Source organism: Arthrobotrys flagrans (genome assembly GCF_004000055.1).
Source record: "Arthrobotrys flagrans strain CBS H-5679 chromosome Unknown unitig_9, whole genome shotgun sequence".
Taxonomy (NCBI): domain Eukaryota; kingdom Fungi; phylum Ascomycota; class Orbiliomycetes; order Orbiliales; family Orbiliaceae; genus Arthrobotrys; species Arthrobotrys flagrans.
In genome coordinates, this window is record NW_027137551.1 from 264796 (window position 1) to 286715 (window position 21920).

A 21920-nucleotide genomic window follows, 5' to 3' on the forward strand; every position below is an offset into this window, starting at 1 on the left:
GTTCCTTGTCTTTTCGATAGTAAGATACCTATTAACGAACCAATCAAATCTCCATCTAACCAGAACATCGAATTAACCCGCGTAGGTGGGACGAGCGTTGCAGATTTTTTGCAGACGGAATAACACATACACCTATCCTAGTTACAGGAATTCGAAAGTCCCTAATTGTTGTTGAACATGGAATTTGGTACTCCCTAGTCGGGACGTAGACAGTTGCAGCCCCGTAATCGTATCGCCTTATGGGCCCACGTATGTTATATATTCTCCACTCATGTCTAGCAAGTGTAGATTACCCTGACGAATGTAATGTTACTCCTTTATTTCAGACTGCAAGTTGTGGGTAATCTATCATATTAATGATTACACATGCAAACGAAGCAATTATTAAATTACGATATATAGAGTGCGAGCGAAAAAAAAAGAATATTCTATGCAATGATGCATGTAAACAACGGAAAGCAACGATGATATTACAAAGGCGGTTAGTGAGTCCCCTGGAGCAATCACATTCCTGTACATGTCCTCTCCTCCTGGCTTGTGGAACTTCCACAACCGTTGACGCTCGGGCCGGGGATATTATTATCACTAACACACCTCATTGTCATTATGTTCTCTTGGTATTGTTGAACGCAAGGCGAGAAGATGAGTTTCCCAGTGAGCGTCTTTTCGATTGTCCGGACTGAGACGAATATCCAAAGGAGAAGGATAATCATTGTGAATACCTAGATTTACGAGCGAAACCTCGTTAGTGACATGTCTTAGAAAGTAAAAAACTAGGCGCATTGTTCCTGTGTGTGAAGGAAGAAAATTTCCTACCATGGTGAGTACTTTGAAAAATCCGCTGGGCAGTTCTTTAGAAATCTGGTTTGTAGCGAGGACGAAGACGCCACCTATGAGATTCCTAGTTAGTATGGGTGCTTAGCGTCGAATGAGGTGGACTATCGCGCATCGGCGAACGAGTGTGACTCTTACCTGGGAAGACAAACCCCCAAAAGCCTATCAGGAAAAAATATATATAGATATCAGCATGTTGGATCCTTCTTATCGTGACCATTTTGCTGTTTATTCTTTGAAGACCATGAAGCGGAGTAGCTGGATCGATTTCAGACTTACCCATATTGAACGGAAATCTTGTTCTCGTAATACTTGCAACGGCGAAGAAAAGCCAAACGAGAGCAAATCCCCACATCACCAAAGCGACCGCGAATCCCAAGATGTACAAAATTCCACCAGCCATAGCATCTTTCACTGCGGGCAAAGTCCCAGAGATCGGTAACAAAACGTTTGCGACTTCTCCGAGCTTCATGATCCCGAACGCGCCAGATCCTAAAGGCCCAAGAGGGAGGAAAACCGAAACTATAACCTCTGGAGTCGGAAGATGATGTAAAGCGAGTCTTTGAAAGTACATGACCAAGACCACCATAGCCAGAGGAACACCACAACCCCAGAGGACGTATGAGGTTATGAGTGTCCAGAGAGCATGTGAGGGGTAGTTCTGTGTCATTGGCCCAGCGACCAAGGCACCAGATGCTGCAGCGACGATAGGCGATACAATCGGCAGAAGCCAGGCGGCAGTCATAGTACCCAACTTGGCTTCATGAATGTGCATTCTAGAAAAGTATATTCGTCAGTAGGGTTCGATACTCACGGGCTTATCGTCATAACGAGGATAGGAAAAAGGGACCTACATCACGAATGGCATGTACATGCAACATGCACAAGATATTGCAACATCAATCCACCAAAGTACCCAGGCTAGAGTAAGCATACCCTCACCCCAAGGCAGACAAACCAATATGATCATATTGATGATTGTACAGAGCCCCATTGGGAAAGTTCCGATAAACAACGATTGAACTGGATGCTGTATCATGAACCCCCACAAACCCGGAAACATCGTATACCTCAGAACCGATATGAGAGAAAATGAGAGGAAGAGGACTATATTGAGACAGAAGAGGACGATGGCGATATATCGAATCCAAGGAGCGTTGAATGGGAGATCATAAAGAAGAATAGAAACAATGCCTGTGCCCATGGTTATTGCGAACCATCTATACACTCCAATATCAGCGTCGTCCTTGATATTCCCTCAATTCAAGCACAATATTTTTTTCAATTGCTCAATTATCCAACTATCCAACTCTCTTTAGGTCTGCAATTAGTACGTCTCTAGGTACGAGACTAGAAGCGTCTAGCGGATGAGTTGTTTTGGGACTAGAATTGTTGCATTTTGTGTGTTGTTTCTGGAACTTACGAGGGTGTGAAATGCAGAACGACTCGCCTCCATCCTCGGAGATCTGTAATACCACAAGCTTTGCGGCCTGATTCTAATTCCTGCGAACCTGACTGAAGTTTCTCCGTCCTTAACCGACCAGAAATGCAAGCAGCCTGGAGGTTGGCTTCGGACGGCCCAACAAATGTTGAGTACGGGTCCATGATTTCGATTCGCTGGGCAGCGACGCAAGCAGTATCCCAGTTGACAGGTTTCTGCGGCTGCAAGGGGACCGATTCGTCAATGCTGATGCGGCTCTTCCGTGCAGCTTGTAGTTGATGGGCGATGTTGGAATAAAGGTTCAAATAACGAACCTTAACAGCGTAGAATTCGGAACTCGGATAGTGTTCAGCACCGGCTGGTCCCAGATATCTTTTAAAAGTTCCGAGCTCATGGGATTTTTTTGGTCCGATATGTTTCCATTAATGTGAACAAGCGCAGGCACAACCGATGGAAGCTTAATTTAAAAATTTTCCTTTTCAATGAGCTCACCCTGAGACAGAAGGCAACAAAACGTGCAAATGGGTCATACGGAATAGTGTTATATCATCACATTCGAGATTTTTTTTTTTTTTTTTTTTTTTTTTTTTTTTTCCGATCGAGGCATTATTATCTCTGCCTACGGATAAAGCAATATGATTCCCAGAAGGCCTTATTATCAACTAACCCTGTTCGACACCGACACGGATGTGAAGCGTTACGTAAACTAATCCGGCTCGGACCGTCTGCTCACCAAACCTCACTAGTCTTTCTCAAAAATTATCGGCTGCTTCCCGCAAATTCTAGATTTTTGGGGGGTTGTATATTTTTATTCCATTAGATTTGAAATTTCGCTAATACATACGTGTCGGCAGGAATGGAGCGGAGATTGAGTTTGTGACCAAGGAAATCTAAAACCCGTTCAAATGCTGAGGGATGCGTCAAAAGATCATACGATATCACAGGGCATCTGGAATTGAACCGATTTGGAAAACAATACTAAGCGTGATAGGAAATGAACAGTGCGAAAATGAAATCCAGACAACAGAACGTGGTAGACATGGTCCTACACCGAGCTTGAGGACTAGTTTTGCTGTTTAGGCCTACGCTGTCTCCCCCCCCTTTGGAAGTAGATGAAACCATGTAGTAGTTTTCTCACAGGCACCCCACTGAGTCTCAGAGAGTTCTGAGATAAGTTGTCTCATATTACACACTAGTTCTTTGGTTTTGGGGTGCTGTAGGTCCCATTTATCCCATGAAAACTGGATCTCGAAAGGTTGGAAGGTTTCCGACATCCAACGATCGAAATTCCGTCTCACGTCATCGACATCATTAACAAAAAGTTCCTGCCACTCTTTGCGCTCGGGTTCGTCCTGTGGCGGGTTTAGTCTAATCTTGATTGTGTACTTTTTACTTCCAGATGGTCTTGAATTGGGTGGGCTGATGGGTGGGTTCGAGGGTTGAGGTGTGGCGGCCATCGCGTCTACGTCTGATAATTGGGTAATCGTAGTGGAGGTTTCACGTCTCATTGACAAGTGTGAGGGCGACCCTGATCTTGCTGTTGATTCTGTCTTTTGCGCCAGATTTATTTTGCCGGGCTCAAAGCCAGGCCTCAGAGATGAAAGAACTGTTTGATTTGTTTCCTGAGAACTCTGTTTGATGGCTGCAGTTATATATTCAACCGACGGGAAGCAGGGAGCAGAAGTAGTAGAAGATGAAGAACAAGAAGAAGGTATTGGCTGTGGTGGTTGTGGCGGCGGTGGCGGCGGCGGTAATATATTTCCGTCTTTTTGGGAAGCGGTCTCATGAGGGGAAGCGGGACGATGTATGTAGTCGAGACCATATTGTAAATCAGGATCTGTCGTGGCCTTGTGCCTAGACTTCGCAAAGGGAAGAGCTTTGTTTGGGTCTGTCATCGGATCCTGGTATACGCTGGGCTGGCTATCTGCTTGAACACGGCGCCGTGTACTTTGAGGTTGGAAAGGTGAAGAAAGAGATTTTGGTCCCGTTGGCCCTGGTGGTTTATGGGAGGTGTTCATCGTTGGAGGCCGTATCGCCGGCCCCCATGCCAAGGTATTTTGAGGCGAGTTCTCTCCAAACGCTGGCGCGTTTCCGGTACGGAAGTCGTTTTCAATAAGATTGTGTTTCATTGGAATGTGGACTGGTTGCCCTCGCCCATATATAGATGCAGCGTGCGATATATTTTGCTGTACACGAGTATGGGAAGCCCCTGCGGTAATGTTTTCGAAGCTCTGCGCAGATGTTATAGGAAAACCCTGCGCTTGTGTACTGGGACCTGATGCTGGAAAGACGGACTGCGTTTGGGATGTATACGGTAACGACTGATGCCCGAAAGGGTTATAATTATATTGGGCAGTCGTAGCATTGTGACTGCCAGCCATAATACTTCCCTGGCTAGGAGTTGGTGTAGTCCAGATATTGTTGCTAATGTATTGGTTTCCTTGCATGGCATTGGGGGTTATGTTTGACGCAGCTATACTAGAAACTGGAAGACTTGTGGGGTAAGGGTATGAATTTAAAAATTGATTGAAATCAGCATAGTCTTGCAAATTGATCTCTGGTGTCTCGGTGGGAGCCCTGTCGGAAGGCAAAGGACTAGGTATCGAGGGCATAGGTCGTGTGGAAGATGGAATCTCTGGATCTAATATATACCAATTAGTGCGAGTCTCTATATTAAATCCCCGTGCAGCCGCGATTCGGGTAACGTACTATCACTTTGTCCCAATGCATATGGCGTGCAGAACTCGAGCAGATCTTCCTTAGTCCGGATTTTTTTACTATACAAACCACCGGGGGCATCATTTCCAAAATGGTTTCTCTTTAAATGTTCCCTATAAGGAGAAGGGAAAGTGTTAACACAATTGCCCGTAGTGTTAATAGAAAAGAGCGTTTTTGTGAGCGTGTAGAAGTTCCATGAAGGTAAGAGTAGACTGCTGCACTCACTTCATGCCACTCAGGTTTTTTCTCGCCTTACGGCTACAATTTGGGTAACGAGCCGGGTTAATTTTGTAAAAAGGGCATCTAAAGCTCGCATCATCGCTATCGCAATTGTGGGGTTTCTTGGTTGGAGGTCCGTTTTGATTCCCGTCGTCGCCGTTATCATTTCCTCTTTGAGAGTGAGAACGTTTGCTGGTAGCTCGATTTGTTTGCTGACTGGAACCAGTCCTAGATCCGGATCCACCCATCAAATGGCCATTACTAGTCGTGCCAGTGCCTTTACCCCCATCTACGCACTCGCCTGACCTTTCAACGTCGCTGCCATCCCAGTCACCACTGTTGTAGTCGTCGGTCTCTTCTTCCTCTTGTTCTTCATATTCTTCTTCCTCTTCATACCTTTGATACCCATACCCTTGATATCCTCCTCCCTCTTCCTGTTCCTGTTCCTCTTCATATTCACTTTCCTCTTCATCTAGGTATTCTTCCTCCTGATTCCCTTCCGTTTCTTCCTGACTATTGAGAATGTTGGAGCCGTTATGGTAGCCCTCCTGAGATTCTTCGACGTCGAACTCTGATTGAGACAAAGCACTGCCTCCTGTATAAGGGTTAGGAGCACCTATGGTGTTGCTGTCGAAAACTTCCCACCACTGCTCTAGTGTCGAGCTACTATACGTGATAGCTCGGGTGGGGGTTTTGGGTAGTGGCGTTTGGAGGTTAGTCTCGAGGCATTGCCCAAGGGATTCGCCCCCACAGAGCCCGAGTTGCACAAACTGATCCTGATACGGAAACGGCTTAGGAGGATCCAACTGGCGCTTCCGTTCTTCGTACTTTGTAGTGATGAACTCACGCAATTCATCGTCACCATATCGCAGTGTTTCCCATATTGCGATTGGGTAGCACTTGATATCGTGGTCAATGAAGCATGAAAGAACATCTTTCCTTCGGTACTTGACGCAGCAGGCAATAGCATTGGCAGGAATTCGAGCGATGGTCGTGTGTACATTTTCTTTGAAGATATCAAAACCTTTCTCCAATAGGTAGAGCACGGTAGGCAAATCATCTCGCTTTATAGCATCGTGTAACTGCGTGCCTTCATATTCTGGTGAAGATGGTGTTGTTGACTCGGTAGGCAATGGAACACGAACTCTTTCCGAATCTCTCGGGGGCCAATCGGATATATATCCGCCAGTCTGGTGGGCAGTGAATTCAAACTCAGAGACAGAAACAGCAGATATCTGAGTCTGAATTTGGGCAGCCGAATTGGGCATATATCCAGCTCTAGGGATATCCAGCACTTCCTCATTTGCTGAAATATATTTGAGTTGTGCACGTGGAGTTTCAACGTGGATGCCGCCATGGATTTCCTTTTCTTCGAAGTTTGGGCCTAGGTCTTGGGGATTTGTAGCCATGGATCCGAAGCTCACGGTTTCTGTATACACCGTATGGGGTTCTGACATTGAATTTTCATGGGCCTCGGGCGCGGGTACAGCGGGTATCTGTGCCTGGAAGGCCGTTTGTTCCGAGTACCCTCCAAGCTCGCCTGAAAGAATGGATTCCGGCCCTCTGCCATCATTTTGCGCGATAATGGCTTCATAGGCAGAGTACCTCGGAATGGTTCCTGCATCGAACTGTGGAGAAAATATTTTTTCATCCGTGACGCATATTTCTTTCACTTGTGAAGGTTGACGCGCGGGTTGAGTTATATCGACGGGCTGCCGTTCTGGGGTTTGTGTAACAGTACCACTAGCGCGAACGCCCGGCCGGAACCCCATGTGTTGCGCGCTCAAGGCGGGCGATGGTGACGGCGGATCGGGAACGCCTGGCTGTATTTCATCGCGAGGTACGTATCCAGTGGCTAGGGATTGGGTGTGAGAACCTCCAAGAAAGTTTTGAAGCAATGTCTCTCGAAACTCAGGATTTCCTGTCCGGCACATCGATGCGGCGATGGCGTCTTTGATATCCTCGCTGGACATGTAATTACGGTTTGCATTTTCGCCGATGAGTCGTCTTCCTGCCTCATAAAGAACGAGTGCACTGTCGAAAAGGGTTTCTAGGTTATCTTGAGCTACGAAGGCCCGCTTCTCGTCGAGGCATGAGTCGGGCGGAAGTGTTTCTGCAAGCCAGCTTTCGATTTTTTTCGAAAGCGATACCGATGCGATACCGACATCATGGCTAGTGAGGTAGTAGATTCCAGTTGTATCAATAGGATCGATATCCTTAAGCTCAAGTACAACCTTTTCAGTGCTGCTGGAGGTAGGAAAGTGTTTATTTACAACCGGGAGGGACCCTGCAGATACGTCATCCTCTGAGGATGAAGCCGAACTGGTTTGAAGCTGGGGGAAACATTTCCGCCGGAAGGGGAGAAGGTTCAAAGAGGACTCATGACATCGCTTTCGCCTTTTGGGGAAACGTTCAAAACGACTAAGAATACCACGCCCCAAAGCCTTGAAAGGTATAATCGCGAACATTGCGGGGTTATAATTAATCAGTTCTGGTTAACAAGAGAACACCCGTGTGGGCTTATTTAAGAACTAGAGCGAGAGGACCTGGAAATGAGACCACGAGATCGAGAGGACTTGTATCACGGACCAAACGGCGCATTTCGATATGAATTTGTGGCGTCGCGGCGAAGTGGGAAATCTATGGTGGAAGATTGGAGCAGCTCACTCCTAGACGGTTTTTCGATCAGGATCAGGATGTTTTTCGGCGAAGATTCTAAACGTTTTCTCAAACAAAAGAAATAGGTTGAAGGGTGCGCTGCTGTCTATAACTATACGAAGATAATTTTGTTCAGCCTTGGAATGATGTCGTCTCGAGCTGCTTCTAGCTGAGAACCGGGCAGGCAAACGCACAGATATATATATGTTCAGGGGCATGTGGTGACCTTCGCGTTCGAATTCGTCATGCACCAGCGCGAAGGGGGGGCCTTGAAACCGGTTGGTGAGCTCTGATCTGGGGTAATTTTATCATTCTCCGCCCAGGAATTTAGATTTCGAATATCCTGTGGATTTTCAGGTTCTCGTTGATGTCTGACAAGGGGAGAATGGAGCTGGCTTGTCCAGTTCGTCGCGCTGGGATTTGCCCATGCGAGTGCATAAAGACGAGCCCAAGATTCCGGCCGTCGCGTAGCAAGCATGCTGGGACTTTAATATACTGAGCTGAAGGGATTATGATTCTGCTATCGAATCTGCATCGGCATCAGCATCCCTGTCCAAAGACCAGCTGGCGACGACGGTTTTGCTCTTTCTGATGCTTGTCTGTAATGTTGCCGATCCTTGCCTTCTTGCCTGATTTTCATAGCAAGAGCAAAGCCCAGAAACCTTGGCATGGATTGGGCAGCAAGAACTGCTCAGCTATCTTCCTTGACCTGCATGGCGAGGGTTCAGATGCCATAGCAGTGTGCGTTCGTGTGGTCAAACGTGGTCATGTACATGCTTCCGAACTAGCGGGGTATTTTCGGCTCGACCGAGATAATAAAATTCCGTGGAAAAGGTATTAATAAATGAACTTTCCAAATTCACAAAAACAGATTTCAATGGTTCCTAAACTCTGGATTCGAATACGACAATTTAACAATATCTCCGTTGATTGGCCGAGGCGCCTCCCATACATCCGATTTTCCAGCACTATTTCAATGTTTGTATCTTACGGTTCCGATTTGCGAAGCTTGGTGAAGCTTGAAGCCAACAACCTGCAACCCTCGATTATCAAAAGCTGTATTTTTTTGTCCTTGAAGAACTTAAGAGTCACAACTTCCGACGATAACCTGAAAACTGAGGTTTGATCGCAGCTTCGAATGCTACGCGCAGCACACCGCTTTCCGAGACAACCGTTCGACTTTCTTTCTCTCTTCTCCCGCCTTCTTTTTATTCTTCTTGTTTAGAAGATAAGAAGAAGAAAATAAGGAGGCCTAAAGAAAGACAGGAAAAAAAAAAAAAAAAGAGGGAAAAGGAGGGTGTGGGGTGGTATCATTTCTTCTTGGGTTTTCCCATCCACTATGACTAAGTGTCCAGCATTCGATAGAAAAATTTCGAAAACTGAGGCCGAGCAACGACTCCGCTGGTTACTACCATCTAAGGATCTATCCTTCTTCGGTATGACTTCGATATCACGATAGCAATTCGTGGAGATTCAGCATCCTAAGCCCGAGGCATAACGGAAGGCAAGCGCCGCGTAGAAAACTTTCTGAGTCGTATGCTGTGGCAGTAGGATCGCGTCGGTGTAGACTGAGATGCAAAGCCGAATAAATATTAGAGCCGGCCGGCATCGATTGCGCGAATCCATCCAAGCCCCGAAATCCATCCTCACTCCCTCCTTCTTTCTCTTTCTTTCTTTCTTTATTCTTTCTTTTTGGTTAGTTTATAGAGTTTCTAGCAACTAATTATCTTCATTTCAGGGTAGGTTTTCTGAGCGGGAGCTCAACGTAATGCCACCTGACTCTCACAAACCCCAGTCGGCTTTTCACAGCACGGTCGCAACCCAAAATTCAAAATCCGCCCGACCTGCAGGCCTGGTGTGTGTGCGCGAAACGTAAAGGGGTTTTGTTTAACTACAACTTACTTGATTACGAGTTTAGCTATCACTAAGACGAAATAGATGCTATCTAGCTATCGAACTGTCATGCTGTAGCTAGCTATAGCACCTAGTGGAGCGTGGCGAAGCAAAAAACCATAGCACCGTAGCTTTACCTTCAACTTAGATATAAACCCCAACAGAACCTGTCCTAAATTTTTATTTGGGCCGAACTGGAACGAGGCGAGAGCAAAATATAGCTTTGCTAGCAAAAAAAAAAAAAAAAAAAAACTCCCTATTTCGCCTTTTCATTTACCTTACCTTCCTCTTGTGCTATTGAGGCGCAATTCCTCGTCGTCAAGCCCACTTAGTTCATGAGAACGGTGTAGTTGGAAGATATTCAAGTCTACCTCCGTCATAGATTCGAAGAAGAAGATAAATACCTAGTGTACCGCACTCTCTGATTTCACCGTTCTACTTAGTTTCACTCGAAATATAAATAAACTTCAAATCTCCAGATAAAATCTCCAAACCAACCAGACCATTTCCTATTTTTTGGTATTATTTTGTCAGTACCAAATATTACTTTAGTTGAGCCCTTTCTAAATAACTACGCAAGATCATCCCTTCATTCCTGCACTATAAGACCCTGCTACGAATAAACCGATCCTAAACGGATCCTGCTGAACATTCAAGAAAACTGCCCTTTTGGTCGGTATCCCAACATTACAACACAGCGGATAAAAAGATGACTGCACCCGTCTATATTCCTCCAAATTCCCAGTCCCACCGACAGACCAGCTCTCGCTCTCAGCAGCAAGATACCGAATCACTAGACCTCGAACCTAGTGGAGGGGCCTATCAACCCAATGCTTCTAGAGCCGGCAACAATAGCACTGATATCAACTGGCAAGAGCTCAGAGATGTCGTCCAGACTACCCAGCAGTCCCGACACAATCCTCAAATCTATGGCGGTTCTGGTTTCACAGGCTTGCCGCGTCAAGCCAGTATGTTTCCCATGAATTATACTGCCTTTATGAAAGAAGTTACTAACAAAGAGATAGATAGGACACCTCAAAGCCAGGGCTATTCCACCGTCGCCCACCGTGGCTCGGCAGATGGCTCCTCGGGACGATCCTAGCTGCGAAACAACGTTACCGTCCTCGAGACTACACGATCATCTCTGTCTTGGATATGATGCTTAACGGACAACTTTCACGACCCTTTGTTGCATATTTTGTGTTGAACAGGCAACAAGCGAGAAAGTTTTCCCACGATCTCCATTGGTCTCAAGACCCTGCTAGCGTTGGGATCTCCGTCTACACATCATATCACATCTCGATCTCACAGCACAACAACAAACCGTCTACCTGCTTCCAATTCTCAAACGATTTATATATACTCTCCTAGCTATATCTTCGCATGGTTTCATGGTGTAGTTGGTTATCACGCGACCTTAACACGGTCGAGGTCTTGAGTTCGATCCTCAATGAAATCAATCTTTTTCATTTTTTCAATTTTTTCAAAAAATTTTTTGGGGGGTTCTTCTTCCAACATCTCGTTTGCTTTTCTCCTTTTTTTTGTTGGCACTGTCCTTTTGTCCTACATGGAGGTCTTTCTTTCTGCTCCTTCTTCTTATATATGGAGGTTTTATGGTTCATCCAACGGAGTTAAGTTATAGATGGGATGGCGTATTGGAGCAATCGCATTGTATTTTCGTCAATTCACATCAGCATTCGTTTTCCTTACTTGTCTTCCCTCCCGTTCCCTTGTTTCGTACCCTTCTTCTTCAAATTTTTATTATTTTTATTATTTTTTATTATTTTTTATTATTTTTATTATTTTTTATTATTTTTTATTATTTTTATTATTTTTTATTATTATTATTTTTTATTATTTTTTATTATTTTTTATTATTTTTTATTATTTTTTATTATTTTTTATTATTTTTTATTATTTTTTATTATTTATATAGTATATTGTACTTTTCGTATACACCGGAGTACTTGAGTTTCGGCGTTTTTGAATTATTTATCTGCATCAGGAAAAAAACATGTTTCCATCCTGCCATCCTAGCAGGGGAGTTTCCATCGCGCTCCATCCTGTGCCATCTCAGTATTTTTAAGCTATATAATTGGTTTAAAATTCGCTTATTTTTGTTGTGGTTTTTCTTGAACCAATCACATAGCAGAAAAAACCGCGATGGAAACCCCCCTGCTAGGATGGCAGGATGGAAAAATGTTTTTTTCCTGATGTGGGTTACGGGGGTTATTAGGTGTACTGATAGAAAAAAAAAATTTTTTTTTTTTTTTATCCAAACCAAAATGTCTAAATTCCATGCATGATATGATTAAAATAATAAATTGATTCAATAGTCAAAAAAAGGGCTTGGTTACTTAGATACAGGAAAGATGAAATAAAGTATACGGATCAAATTATGTACTAAGAGAATGGAAGAAAAGTAAGAAAATGAAGGGTAATAAGACAAAAAATAAAATAAAATAAATGTTTTGTTCATTAAAAAGGGATTAAAGAGAAAAAAACCCGGGAAATTATAGTCGACAGAAGAGTTATTGGTAAGGTAAAACGTCAAGACAGTAGCTGCAGACGCTAAGAAAAACGATATAGAAACAGAAGGATACCAGGTAAAAAAGAACCAAACACCGGACATCATTATTGCGAGAGATAACTGTGGATCCCACAATAGACATTACTTTCCGACATTAGACTCAGTAGCATCAAAGGTTGGAGTATACGTACTAGAAAACCAAAGGAACGAGAAACAAATGAAAGAAGAAACAAACGAAAGCAGTAATTTTAATGACGTTCAACTTAGTCGCCACATACTCTATCTCGATTTGGTAGCTCTTAGCCGATGAGGATTTACCGTCTCATGTACGGGCTATTCATCGCGAACCCAGGGACCCCTAAATCGTCCTCGTCATCGTCATCGTCAACGATGCTTTCCATGTTGACTTGCGCGTTGGTGAGAGCATCGGCAATATCTTCATCTTCTTCGACAAAGTACTGTTGCCCTGACATGCTGGATCCTACGTTGTCATTTGCGTCCTCATCGTATACGAAAGCACTGCTCTTCTCACTCCGTTCACTCCTTTGGCTGGAATGACTCGGAGCCCTCTGCCTGATTATGGATGAACTAGCGGTAGCCGTAAGCGTAGATGTGGAGCTGCTGATTGATGGAGGGGGGCGAGGAGCTACTGCTTCACTGCTCACCCTGCTTGTTAGCCCTGCGAATCGATCCTTCGCGAGACTCGATGCTAGTGCCGCTGGTTTGCTCAGCGATATCGGTGGAGTCAGTAGTCCTGTCAAGAAGTTCTGTCTTGAGGTTGGTCTGGATGGCGATTGCTGAACACTTCCTTGGTCCGATACATCTCTTGCCATTGTCGAAGACGACGACGCCGAAACTGAAATGTATCCAGGATCGTCGTACTTCGCCTTGCCTTTCCTCAACCCTCCGAGCGCCCCGCTGAGACCTCGGTTGGCAATCCCATACAAGCTGTTGACGGTGGTAGCTGGAACTTGCTCGGTGGACGCACTCAGTGCCGCATTGCGTTCTCTTTCCTGCTGCTCCATCTCGAGATTTGCCTTCAGCCTAATTGCAGCATTGCGCACGGTAACCTTATCGAACTGTGGTTTGCTGAGCTGGCGGACAATCTCTTCAAGTTCGCCAATACGAACGCTGAGAAGCTCGCGAAGGAAGACATTTTCGTGCTCTACTTCCTTAGCGGCAGGTGATTTACGAAGGGTCTCGATTTCCTCGGCTTGGGTTTCAATGGTGGTTTCCTTCTCTTGAAGCTGTTCTTGCAAAACAGCAAGGGATTCGCGGAGGGCCTTGTTGTCGGCGGCGGATGGCGTGTTCTTGGTTTCCACGGCGTGATGAAGAGCATGGTGGCGAATGGTTGCTGGAGTTTTAGCGCCCTGAGCTGCAATCACGGCAGCTTGCGCAGCCTTCTTCGCAATCTCTAATTGGTTCTCCAGGACTTCAATCTTATCGGTATAGACGCTCTGTTGCGCTTGTTGAACTTCCATCTGCTCTTTCAAGAATATTCTTTCGCGTTCGATATCCTCAATAGCGTTCTCGATGTCGCGCCTGTGCTTCTCCTTAAGGCCCTCGATCATATTCTCATATCGCTGATGTTGGTCCTCAAGCTTGGCAGTATTCTGGTGAGCTTCATGCTGCATTGCAACTTCATGGGAAGTCTTCATTTCTCGAATGAAGGCATCCTTTGAGTCCATAGCTTCATCGTGCATCAACTTTAGCCTCTCCTTGGAAGTTTCAGCCTCCATCATGATCTTGCTCATCTCAGCCTCAAAGTTGACTTTCACGCTCTCGGTTTCCGCACGCGCGGCCTCGAGTTGAGCTTGTAGTGCCAGAGTAACCTTGAGCGCATCGTGATTGCTAGAGTCTCTCTCTGTTACCACTGCTCGTTCTTTGTCAATAACCTCTGCCCTCAATCGATCAACTAGAGCCTCCATCTTTAGGTTGTCCCGCCTGACTTGTTCAACCTCCACTCTTAATCGGATAGCTTCTCTTTCCTCATCTTGCATCCTCAACACATCAGCCTCCATGCGCTCCTTCATCTTGAGAACATGTTCAAGTTCGATTCGAAGTCTAATCGCATTCTTCTCCTCAATCTCCAGTCTTCTCATCTCCTCTTCTCTGCTCTCCCGCATCCTCAATTCAGTATCAAGCCGGGTCTCAAGAGTTTGGATGCGATTCTTCTGCAGTTCGTTTCGCTCTCTCCATCTCGCTTGCTTGTTCTCTACTTCGGCTGCAGCCTTGATAACCTTATCTTGAAGGTCTTCCAGCTTCGTGTTAGAGCCATCGTGTAGCCTCCTTGATTCTTCGAGACTTGCTTCGAGTACTGGAATCGCCCTTCGAAGCTCCGAGGCTTCTGCAACCGCAGCTTCCATATCGGCAACGATCTTATCGGACTTGGCTTTCGCATCGGCAAGCTGACCTTCCAAGTTGGCCTTGGTAACGGTCAAATCTGCAACAGATTTTTGCAGGCTCGCATGCGCACCCTCTAGTAGAGCAGCTCTCATTTGCGCCTGTGTCAGAGTCTTATTCCTCTTCTCCTCTACTTCTCTAAACTTCCTCTCCATTTCATCAGCCCTCTCTCTCGCTTCTCGCTCTTTCTCAGCCGAAGTATTCAGCCTCATCTCGAGCTCGGCGATCGAGCCCTGCAATACCTTCTTGGCATTGACCTCTCCTTCTTGAGCCTTTTGTCTATCCTCAAGTGTCTTCTCCAGTGCCGAAATTCTCATTTGCAAAATTTCAATCGTTGCAGCAGCACCTTCATCAACTTCACTGTCTTCTTCCTTCTTCACGCTCTTGTCGATAACTACGAGCCTCTCTTCATCCTTCTGCTTTTGCGCCTCCAAGAATGCTGTCATCATAGCTTTGATTTCCTCAACTCCCTTGTTACTTTCTACAATTGGCTCCGCAGGTTTCAAGGAGGCAGCTAATTCTCGGGTAGCAAGGGCATCCATAACAACACTTCTGATGCGCTCCAGCTTCTTGTCTTCCTTTCTTTTGCCGGGGCTCCTCAGGACGTTGCCACTGTCGTCATCTGCATCTTCTTCGTCATCCGCATCACTCCAAGCGCTTTCCCGGTTTACCATTCTCTTCCTTAGAGGAGTGAAATCTTGCAAGGCAGAATAAATAGCGCCTAGCTGCTTTTCTACGGGGTGAAGCCTCGTTTCGAGTATCCCGCCCACCACGCTCTCAACTTGAGTGTCGAAGAAGGAAGCGCGAGAACGCAGCTTGGAGTCCTGGGTATCATTATCCGGTACCAAGGAATCCCAATCACTATCCGGTTCTAGAGGATCGATAGTAGGGATCCCTCGTTCCGCAGGAGTCTGTGGCACATGTATGACGAAAGCATTGACCTTTTCGGGGCTTGCGGGGCTAGGCGCATTAGCTCTTCCTTTGGGATCAGCTAGGGCTTGCTGCAATGCGAACTTGGCTTTCTCGGGAGGAGGAATATATTCTGGTAATGCTGGTGCTGGTTGAATGCTCTCGCTGCTGCTAGACGGAGAAGCCGCAAACGCAGACTCTACAGGTGGGTTAAGTTGTACCTCCCTCTGCAGGTCATCCGAATCTTCTTCCTCCGGGTGCAGCTCTTCATCCTCTTCTCCGTCGGCGAGCTCAGGTACAGCATTCTCTTGAGTGAACATAAAGTTAAAAGTATCGTTCAACTCTTGGGCTGATGGCATCGGCAGCCGTTCTGCAATCGGCGCTGAAGAAAGCACCACTGAGTCACCTCCCTTCTCGACGGCGCCCGCGAACGTAAATTCGGCAGCCTCGGGATCGAACATGACCTCACCCTTTGTGCTCACTTCCTTCTTGTCGCTGGGAACGGGAACCTCTTCCTTCTGCTTTCGCTCCATCAATGCTTGTCCAATGGCTAAATCTTCAAGGTGTTGGTATTCCTGATCCATCACGCCAAACACATCACTCTTTGCCCGCTTTTCATAGTGGTCGCTTGCACTGGCAGGTCTAGCTTCCGCGAAATTGGTAGAATCGGCTAAGATCTTAAAGAGGTATTTTTCGGACTGATTCACTTCGATGCGCGTATCGGTTTCGTTGCCCACATATGATTCTATGGCACCTCCTCTACTGCGGTGTTCTAAGACCTCGGGAGCAGAAGATGGTGAAGAAGTAGTCGGTACTTGAGGTAACTTGTCATAGGCCACTGATTCCTTGTCATCATCCTCGAGTGCCCGCTTAGGTGAAGCATTCTGTGCCCGCTCCTGTTCTTCTTCCAAGTGTCGTCTTTCGATTTCCCGCTCCATCTCTCTCATTAATGGACCAGGTGAAGGTGCGAACATGGGAACGTCGTCTCCGTCGTCTCGGCCTTGGATAAACCTGCCTTTCTTCCCGCCCCTATTATCACGCAAAAAGCTAGGTCGTCCACCGGTGGCCCAGCCAAGTTCTTCTTCGTTTTCTTCGGGATCGAGTGGCGTAACAATAGAAATCTTCTTGGACGTAACTGGGGGCGAAATGAAATCCTCGGTCCTATAAGAGAAAATTGGGGTGGAGGTGTTGGACATCGATGTAACAGGTCCTAACTTCGGAGGGGTGAAAACTGGGACAACAGGGTTGAACCCCTTGGAGAAAAATGAGAAGGGGCTTGTAGGTCCTTTTGACGCACTCGAAGGGACGGATGAGAAGCTGTCGTTTGCTTGATTTCCTGATTCTGGTGCAAAATTGGACGGTTGAAAAACGGGAGCATCGACATTGAATTGTGTGCCGCTGCTGTTTCGAGAATGATTGATCTGCACTGGAGCAACGGGCTTGACGGGTGTGAGGTGGGTAGTTGGGGGCGAGAAAACGGCTGCATTTGGGTTAAATCTACCAAATTTGAATTCGGGAGCCCCCACGTTGAATTTGGAAGTCTGGGGGGCCTGTGAAGCAGGCACAAACTGGTTGGACACCTCGGACAGATTCGACGCTTTCCTTTCATGATGAGGGACAACATCGGGTACCCATTTGCTCTCAGCGCCAATGTCAGAAAAGCGACGGCGTCCGGGACTAGGGGGCTCGCTAGGGTTCGTATGTATATCAGAAATGTTTGTCTGTGCCCCCTCGCTAAGGTCGTCTCTGAATCCGCTATTAGGTGTGCCGTTCATGTGACCATTCTGAACGGTTAGGGTATGCTGTGCTGGTATCAAAGGTATCGAAACATGGTTACGGGTATTCGGAAGCTCTGGCTCTCCACGCGCCATCTGAGAATTGTGACGGCTGTGAATCGGGGTCCCACGTAGGAAAGGAGGTAACCGAGACGAGATGTTGGAAATATTAGAGTTCTCACGGGTGTGGAACTTCGATGACGGTTTCGTTGGGTCCGTGTCATTCCCACTGTCCTCTTCAACTTGTTCGGCAAGAGCGAGGGGTGCGGAATCGGAAGGAAATCCAACTGCCGTTTCCTCTAGAATCGGCGACGTGGGGTTCGTTTCGAACTCCGACTCGACAGACTTGATAATCGCTTCCTCTTCCTCCGCAACAACAGGGTTACCGGTCGGCTGGGGACTTGCTTCACCATCAACTTGTTGGAGCTCTGGTTCTGGAGTCATCGTGGTGTCCTCGGCAGGTGTCAAAGCCTTCGCTGGGGTAGACTCGTTTGCAAGTTCCAACCCGCCGGTTTGGGTTTCCGCAAGTAGTTCCACGATGCCATCCTTGACAGGCTCGATGACCTGATTGATTTCCTGCGCTGGCTCCCTCTTAACTTCTTCCTCATCCTCTTCATCCTTGCCACCTTGCATTTCCTGTCTCAGATGCACGCTTAATCGATTCATTCCATGCTTGGGTACGGGCACCACAATCGGTGTAACCCTCTCCGCATTTGGTTTGCCGGTGGGAAGAGAACTGATAGTTTCCTCCGGTTCCTCAGCCTCCACCAGGTCTTCAAGGCGTGGCCTCAGCTGTTGCTGTGCTTGCTGCTGCTGCTGCTGCTGCTGCTGTATTAGTTGCGCTTGCTGCTGCTGTTGTTGGTGTTGCTGTTGCAACTGCATTTGGTGTTGAGCAACTTGTTGGTGCAGATTCTGCCATTGAACTGAAGGACGATGCTGATGCCTGCCGAACATCGGGCGTGGATCATGGCCACCCATCGAATAGTCGATTTGCGGCTGCGGCATACCGTTAGGGTCAACAAAACCAGGCGGTTGTGGGCTGAAGCTTTTGAAACCACCAGGACTGGAAATATTACGCATATCCATCTGTGGTGACCAGGTTGGCGGCATAGGCTGCTGACCGTAAACCGGCGGGGTAGGTTGTGGCTGTGGCGAATTGCGGATATTGTATGGTTCCCAGGTTTGAGGCTGGGGCGATTGTTGGAAACTAGGTGGTGGACCACCAAAGATTGGCGGTGTACGCGATATGCTCATACTCTGGCGCTGAAGATGAAAGGGTTTGAAGGGACTGGCGGTGGAAACCGGTTGTGCTATCATAGGTGACTGGGAAAAGTGTCGCTGGTGAGAAAACGGCGGGTGACTACTGCTAACTTGCGACGGCGGTGGAGAGAAGGTGTTTGAGAATGGTAGCGACGGGTGCGGTGAAGACGAATTTCGCTGTTGCAATTCTGGTGGTATCGAACTACGGCCACCGGCCGAAGGTACAGGTGACGAGGAAGGAGGCCCGAGAATATCGCTGAGGTCGACGCCCAGAGCCTTGAGTTTCTCTTCCCGTAGTGCATTGACGTAAGACTCCCACTTCTGTTTATCCGGTATGCTTACACGAGGAGCTTCGACTTTCGTGGGTATATATCGTTCCGAATCAGCGGGGAACACTTCCCGCGACATTTGTTCCGAGTCGGCGGCCCACACATACGGCTTCTCTCCGAATTTAGCATATCGCGCTTCGACTTCCTTGGGAGTTAGGGGTTGGAGGACACGATTTTCAAGCGGGACGTTGATTATTACTAGCTTGCCGTGCCATCGAACTGAAGTCCGCGAGCGTGTGGCAGATGTAACAATCGATGGAGTCGGTGTCGGTGTGTCTCTCCCAATAGAGGGTGGTTGGAGGTTCGATGGGGTCGATGGTATCTCCTCCTCCTCTGCCATCCCGTCTAACGGTTTCCTCGATGGTCGTCCCAAATGTGGAAATAATGATGTTTCCGCTCTCCTGATCGAAACTATTGTCGGCCCATCCATATCGATCGACTTGGTTGGTGGTGTAGGCGGAGAGTTGATATTTGAGGACTGGCCCGATACGTCCCTTTCTAACTCTAGTTCGGGTTCCGTGCTAGCATTACTAGGGGCATACTTCGAACCGCCAAGGCCGCTTCCCAGTGACCTTCTCCCGACGCTTGACGCGGCCATTGATTGCGGTGCAGTTTTGAAGCCGAGCGGGGCTTGTTTTCGTTTATTGGCACCAGGTTCTTCAGAGTCGTAATCCTCGTCCGCGTGAGATGAATCAGTTCCAAAAATAAGATCTTCGTCGTCGCTCTCTTCTCTTTTGGAGTTCCAAGAGAAATAGCCTTGAAGGCCGGCGGGGATGCTAGTTAGTCTCCGATGTAAAGGCTGTCGGGGTTCTGGCGGCGGCGGCGGCGCTGATGCTGGTACTGTTTGCTGGGCGTTAACGCTCTCAGCGGTCACGGTAGAGGCGGACAAGTTCTTTTTATGTCCGACTAGCCAGCCGGGTTCAAAAATCTGGGCCTGGTGGGTTTGAAGAAGGGAATTTAAGGTTGGAGTTTTAAGGTCGCCGCCAGTTGTGTCTTCCTGGTTGGTGGAGGAGTCGTCAATTGAGGTTGTCTTGTGTTCCTCGTCGTATTCCTCGCTCCAAGCGTTATAGTTTGATCCGAAAGCTGTTCCCCCAAACCAAGTTTGGCTATTCGCAGGTCTAAAGCCTCGTCCCCGGATCCACTCTTCTGTGTAGCGCAGGCCGACCGAACTCTGTGTCCAGGTTTGAAAGTTGCGGGCGCCGGGGTAGACGGGAGCGGGGGAATTATGAAGAGAAGGGGCGTTTGAGGAGGCTGTATAGTAAGTAGAGAGAGAGCTGCGGCGCTGCCGGTGGTTTGGGGTGGGAGTTTTCCGCGGGGAAAGCGGAAGCTGGTCCTCTGCTGTGTCAACAATGGTTGGAGATCCAGGTGGGTGAAAAGGAGAGGACGCCGACCTAGTCGGCGAAGGAGAGACGAGGGCAGCCGGCGAAGTCAATTTGACAGAAAAACAGGCGCACGTTATTACAGCGCGGCAGAGAAACCACGCTGGGGTCTAAGTTAAATTAAAAATTACTCTTCACAGAGTGGTACTATCTACCACCAAAGGGAGGGGGAAAGAAGCAGAAGGAAGAAGAAGCGACGCCCAGGGGCTAGCTAGACTGTGAGCTGGCAGAGTGGTATCATAGCAGAGCAGACGCGTATCCTGGTTCACAACATTGTAATGGTCAGCATATGCAACGGTTCGATATAGAAGGTAGCTAGTCTCCACATCCACATCGACATGGGCAAACAAACATGCGAGACTCGGTGCAGGTTTGAATTTGAAGACAAGCAATAACCATGCATGCGAGCGAGGGTGGATTCTCCATATCTTACCTCTGAAGCCTGAATCAAAGAATCCACTATTATTAATTATCATTCAGAGTGACGTGACAGCTGGTAGTTAGCAGCAGCAGTGTGTATAAAGATGTATATAGGTTCGTAAATCAATGGAGGGCTATGGTTAGAATAGTGTATTATGTCGTCCGTCGTCGTCTTATAATAGTCTTGGTCTTGGTCGTCTTGATCGTTATTGTCGCAGTGATGATTAACAAGGCTATGGATTTGATATCAATACTCAGGCATGTATGGATATGATACGACATGACTGAACATACATACCTCCTGAACCATGCTCAATTGCAAGCAAACAATCAGTCTGTCACAGTATCCTGGACAGGGGTGCCGAAAGAACCGAGGGAAGAAAAATGGCTGGGAACCGAGATCGAAAGTTAAGTTTCAATTCAAAGAATGCGATGCAAACAACGAAACTACGACATTAGGTAGTGGTCTTGCTGGATACCTACTTAGGTATGAGGTATATATGTACACATAGTATTGAAGACAAAGCGAGAGGGCTGAAGGAGAATATGCCGATGTCGATGTCAATGTTGATGTTGAGGTTAATGTTGATGTTGATGTTCACGTTTGTCGGCTCTGGAAAGGAGAGCGACGAAAATGTCTGCGCGACTGCGACCGGTCTCAGACAACACAGGACAAACTAGTGCGTTGCGCTTCCGACAAACCTGCTACTTTAGGACGCTGTTTGACTATCGTTGCGGAAAAGTTGCCTTTTGAAGTATAAACAAGGAAGAAATCTGACAAACAGCAGTTCGATTGGCCCAAGTTCGATGGATCAGACCGGATCGGGGAATCCAACACAACACAGTACAAAACCTCGATTTCAATCTGCATACATATAAGCAGATAGATCTAGAGACAGGAATTATTCATACAGATATGCCTGCGTTACATGGATACAAGCGCTCCTATATATATCAGGAATAAAGCCATCGCAAAGAAAGTCATGATATGAAGCGAGGAGAGGGGTGTATATTTTAAAAAAGAGAGAATGGACGGAACACCAAGAAAATTAAGAAACAAAAAAAATAACGAACATGAAGATAAGGTGGAAACAAAAGAGAACATGGAAAAGGAAAAGACAGAAAAGGGACTGGTGTAACCCACCCATCTAT

The 21920-nt window shown here is 47.0% G+C and overlaps 3 protein-coding genes across 3 annotated transcripts; 1 reads left to right on the top strand and 2 right to left on the bottom strand.

Annotated features, from left to right (window-relative positions):
- Window positions 1–503: 503 nt before the first annotated feature.
- DFL_005460 (uncharacterized protein) lies at window positions 504–7680 on the bottom strand (the record flags this gene model as incomplete). Its single annotated transcript, XM_067634724.1, has 10 exons — window positions 504–722; window positions 817–890; window positions 973–996; window positions 1114–1610; window positions 1689–2054; window positions 2258–2633; window positions 2943–3017; window positions 3414–4916; window positions 4985–5106; window positions 5219–7680. 10 exons carry the CDS (start codon window positions 7678–7680, stop codon window positions 504–506), a joined length of 5718 nt encoding a protein of 1905 aa, XP_067489225.1.
- A 2792-nt stretch (window positions 7681–10472) lies between these two features.
- On the top strand, window positions 10473–10929 carry DFL_005461 (uncharacterized protein; the record flags this gene model as incomplete). The annotated part of the gene is made up of 2 exons (XM_067634725.1): window positions 10473–10731; window positions 10793–10929. 2 exons carry the CDS (start codon window positions 10473–10475, stop codon window positions 10927–10929), a joined length of 396 nt encoding a protein of 131 aa, XP_067489226.1.
- Window positions 10930–12607: 1678 nt separating this feature from the next.
- On the bottom strand, window positions 12608–20824 carry DFL_005462 (uncharacterized protein; the record flags this gene model as incomplete). The annotated part of the gene is made up of 3 exons (XM_067634726.1): window positions 12608–20360; window positions 20602–20608; window positions 20782–20824. The coding sequence occupies 3 exons, from the start codon at window positions 20822–20824 to the stop codon at window positions 12608–12610; spliced, it is 7803 nt and encodes a 2600-aa protein (XP_067489227.1).
- Between the last annotated feature and the right edge of the window lie 1096 nt (window positions 20825–21920).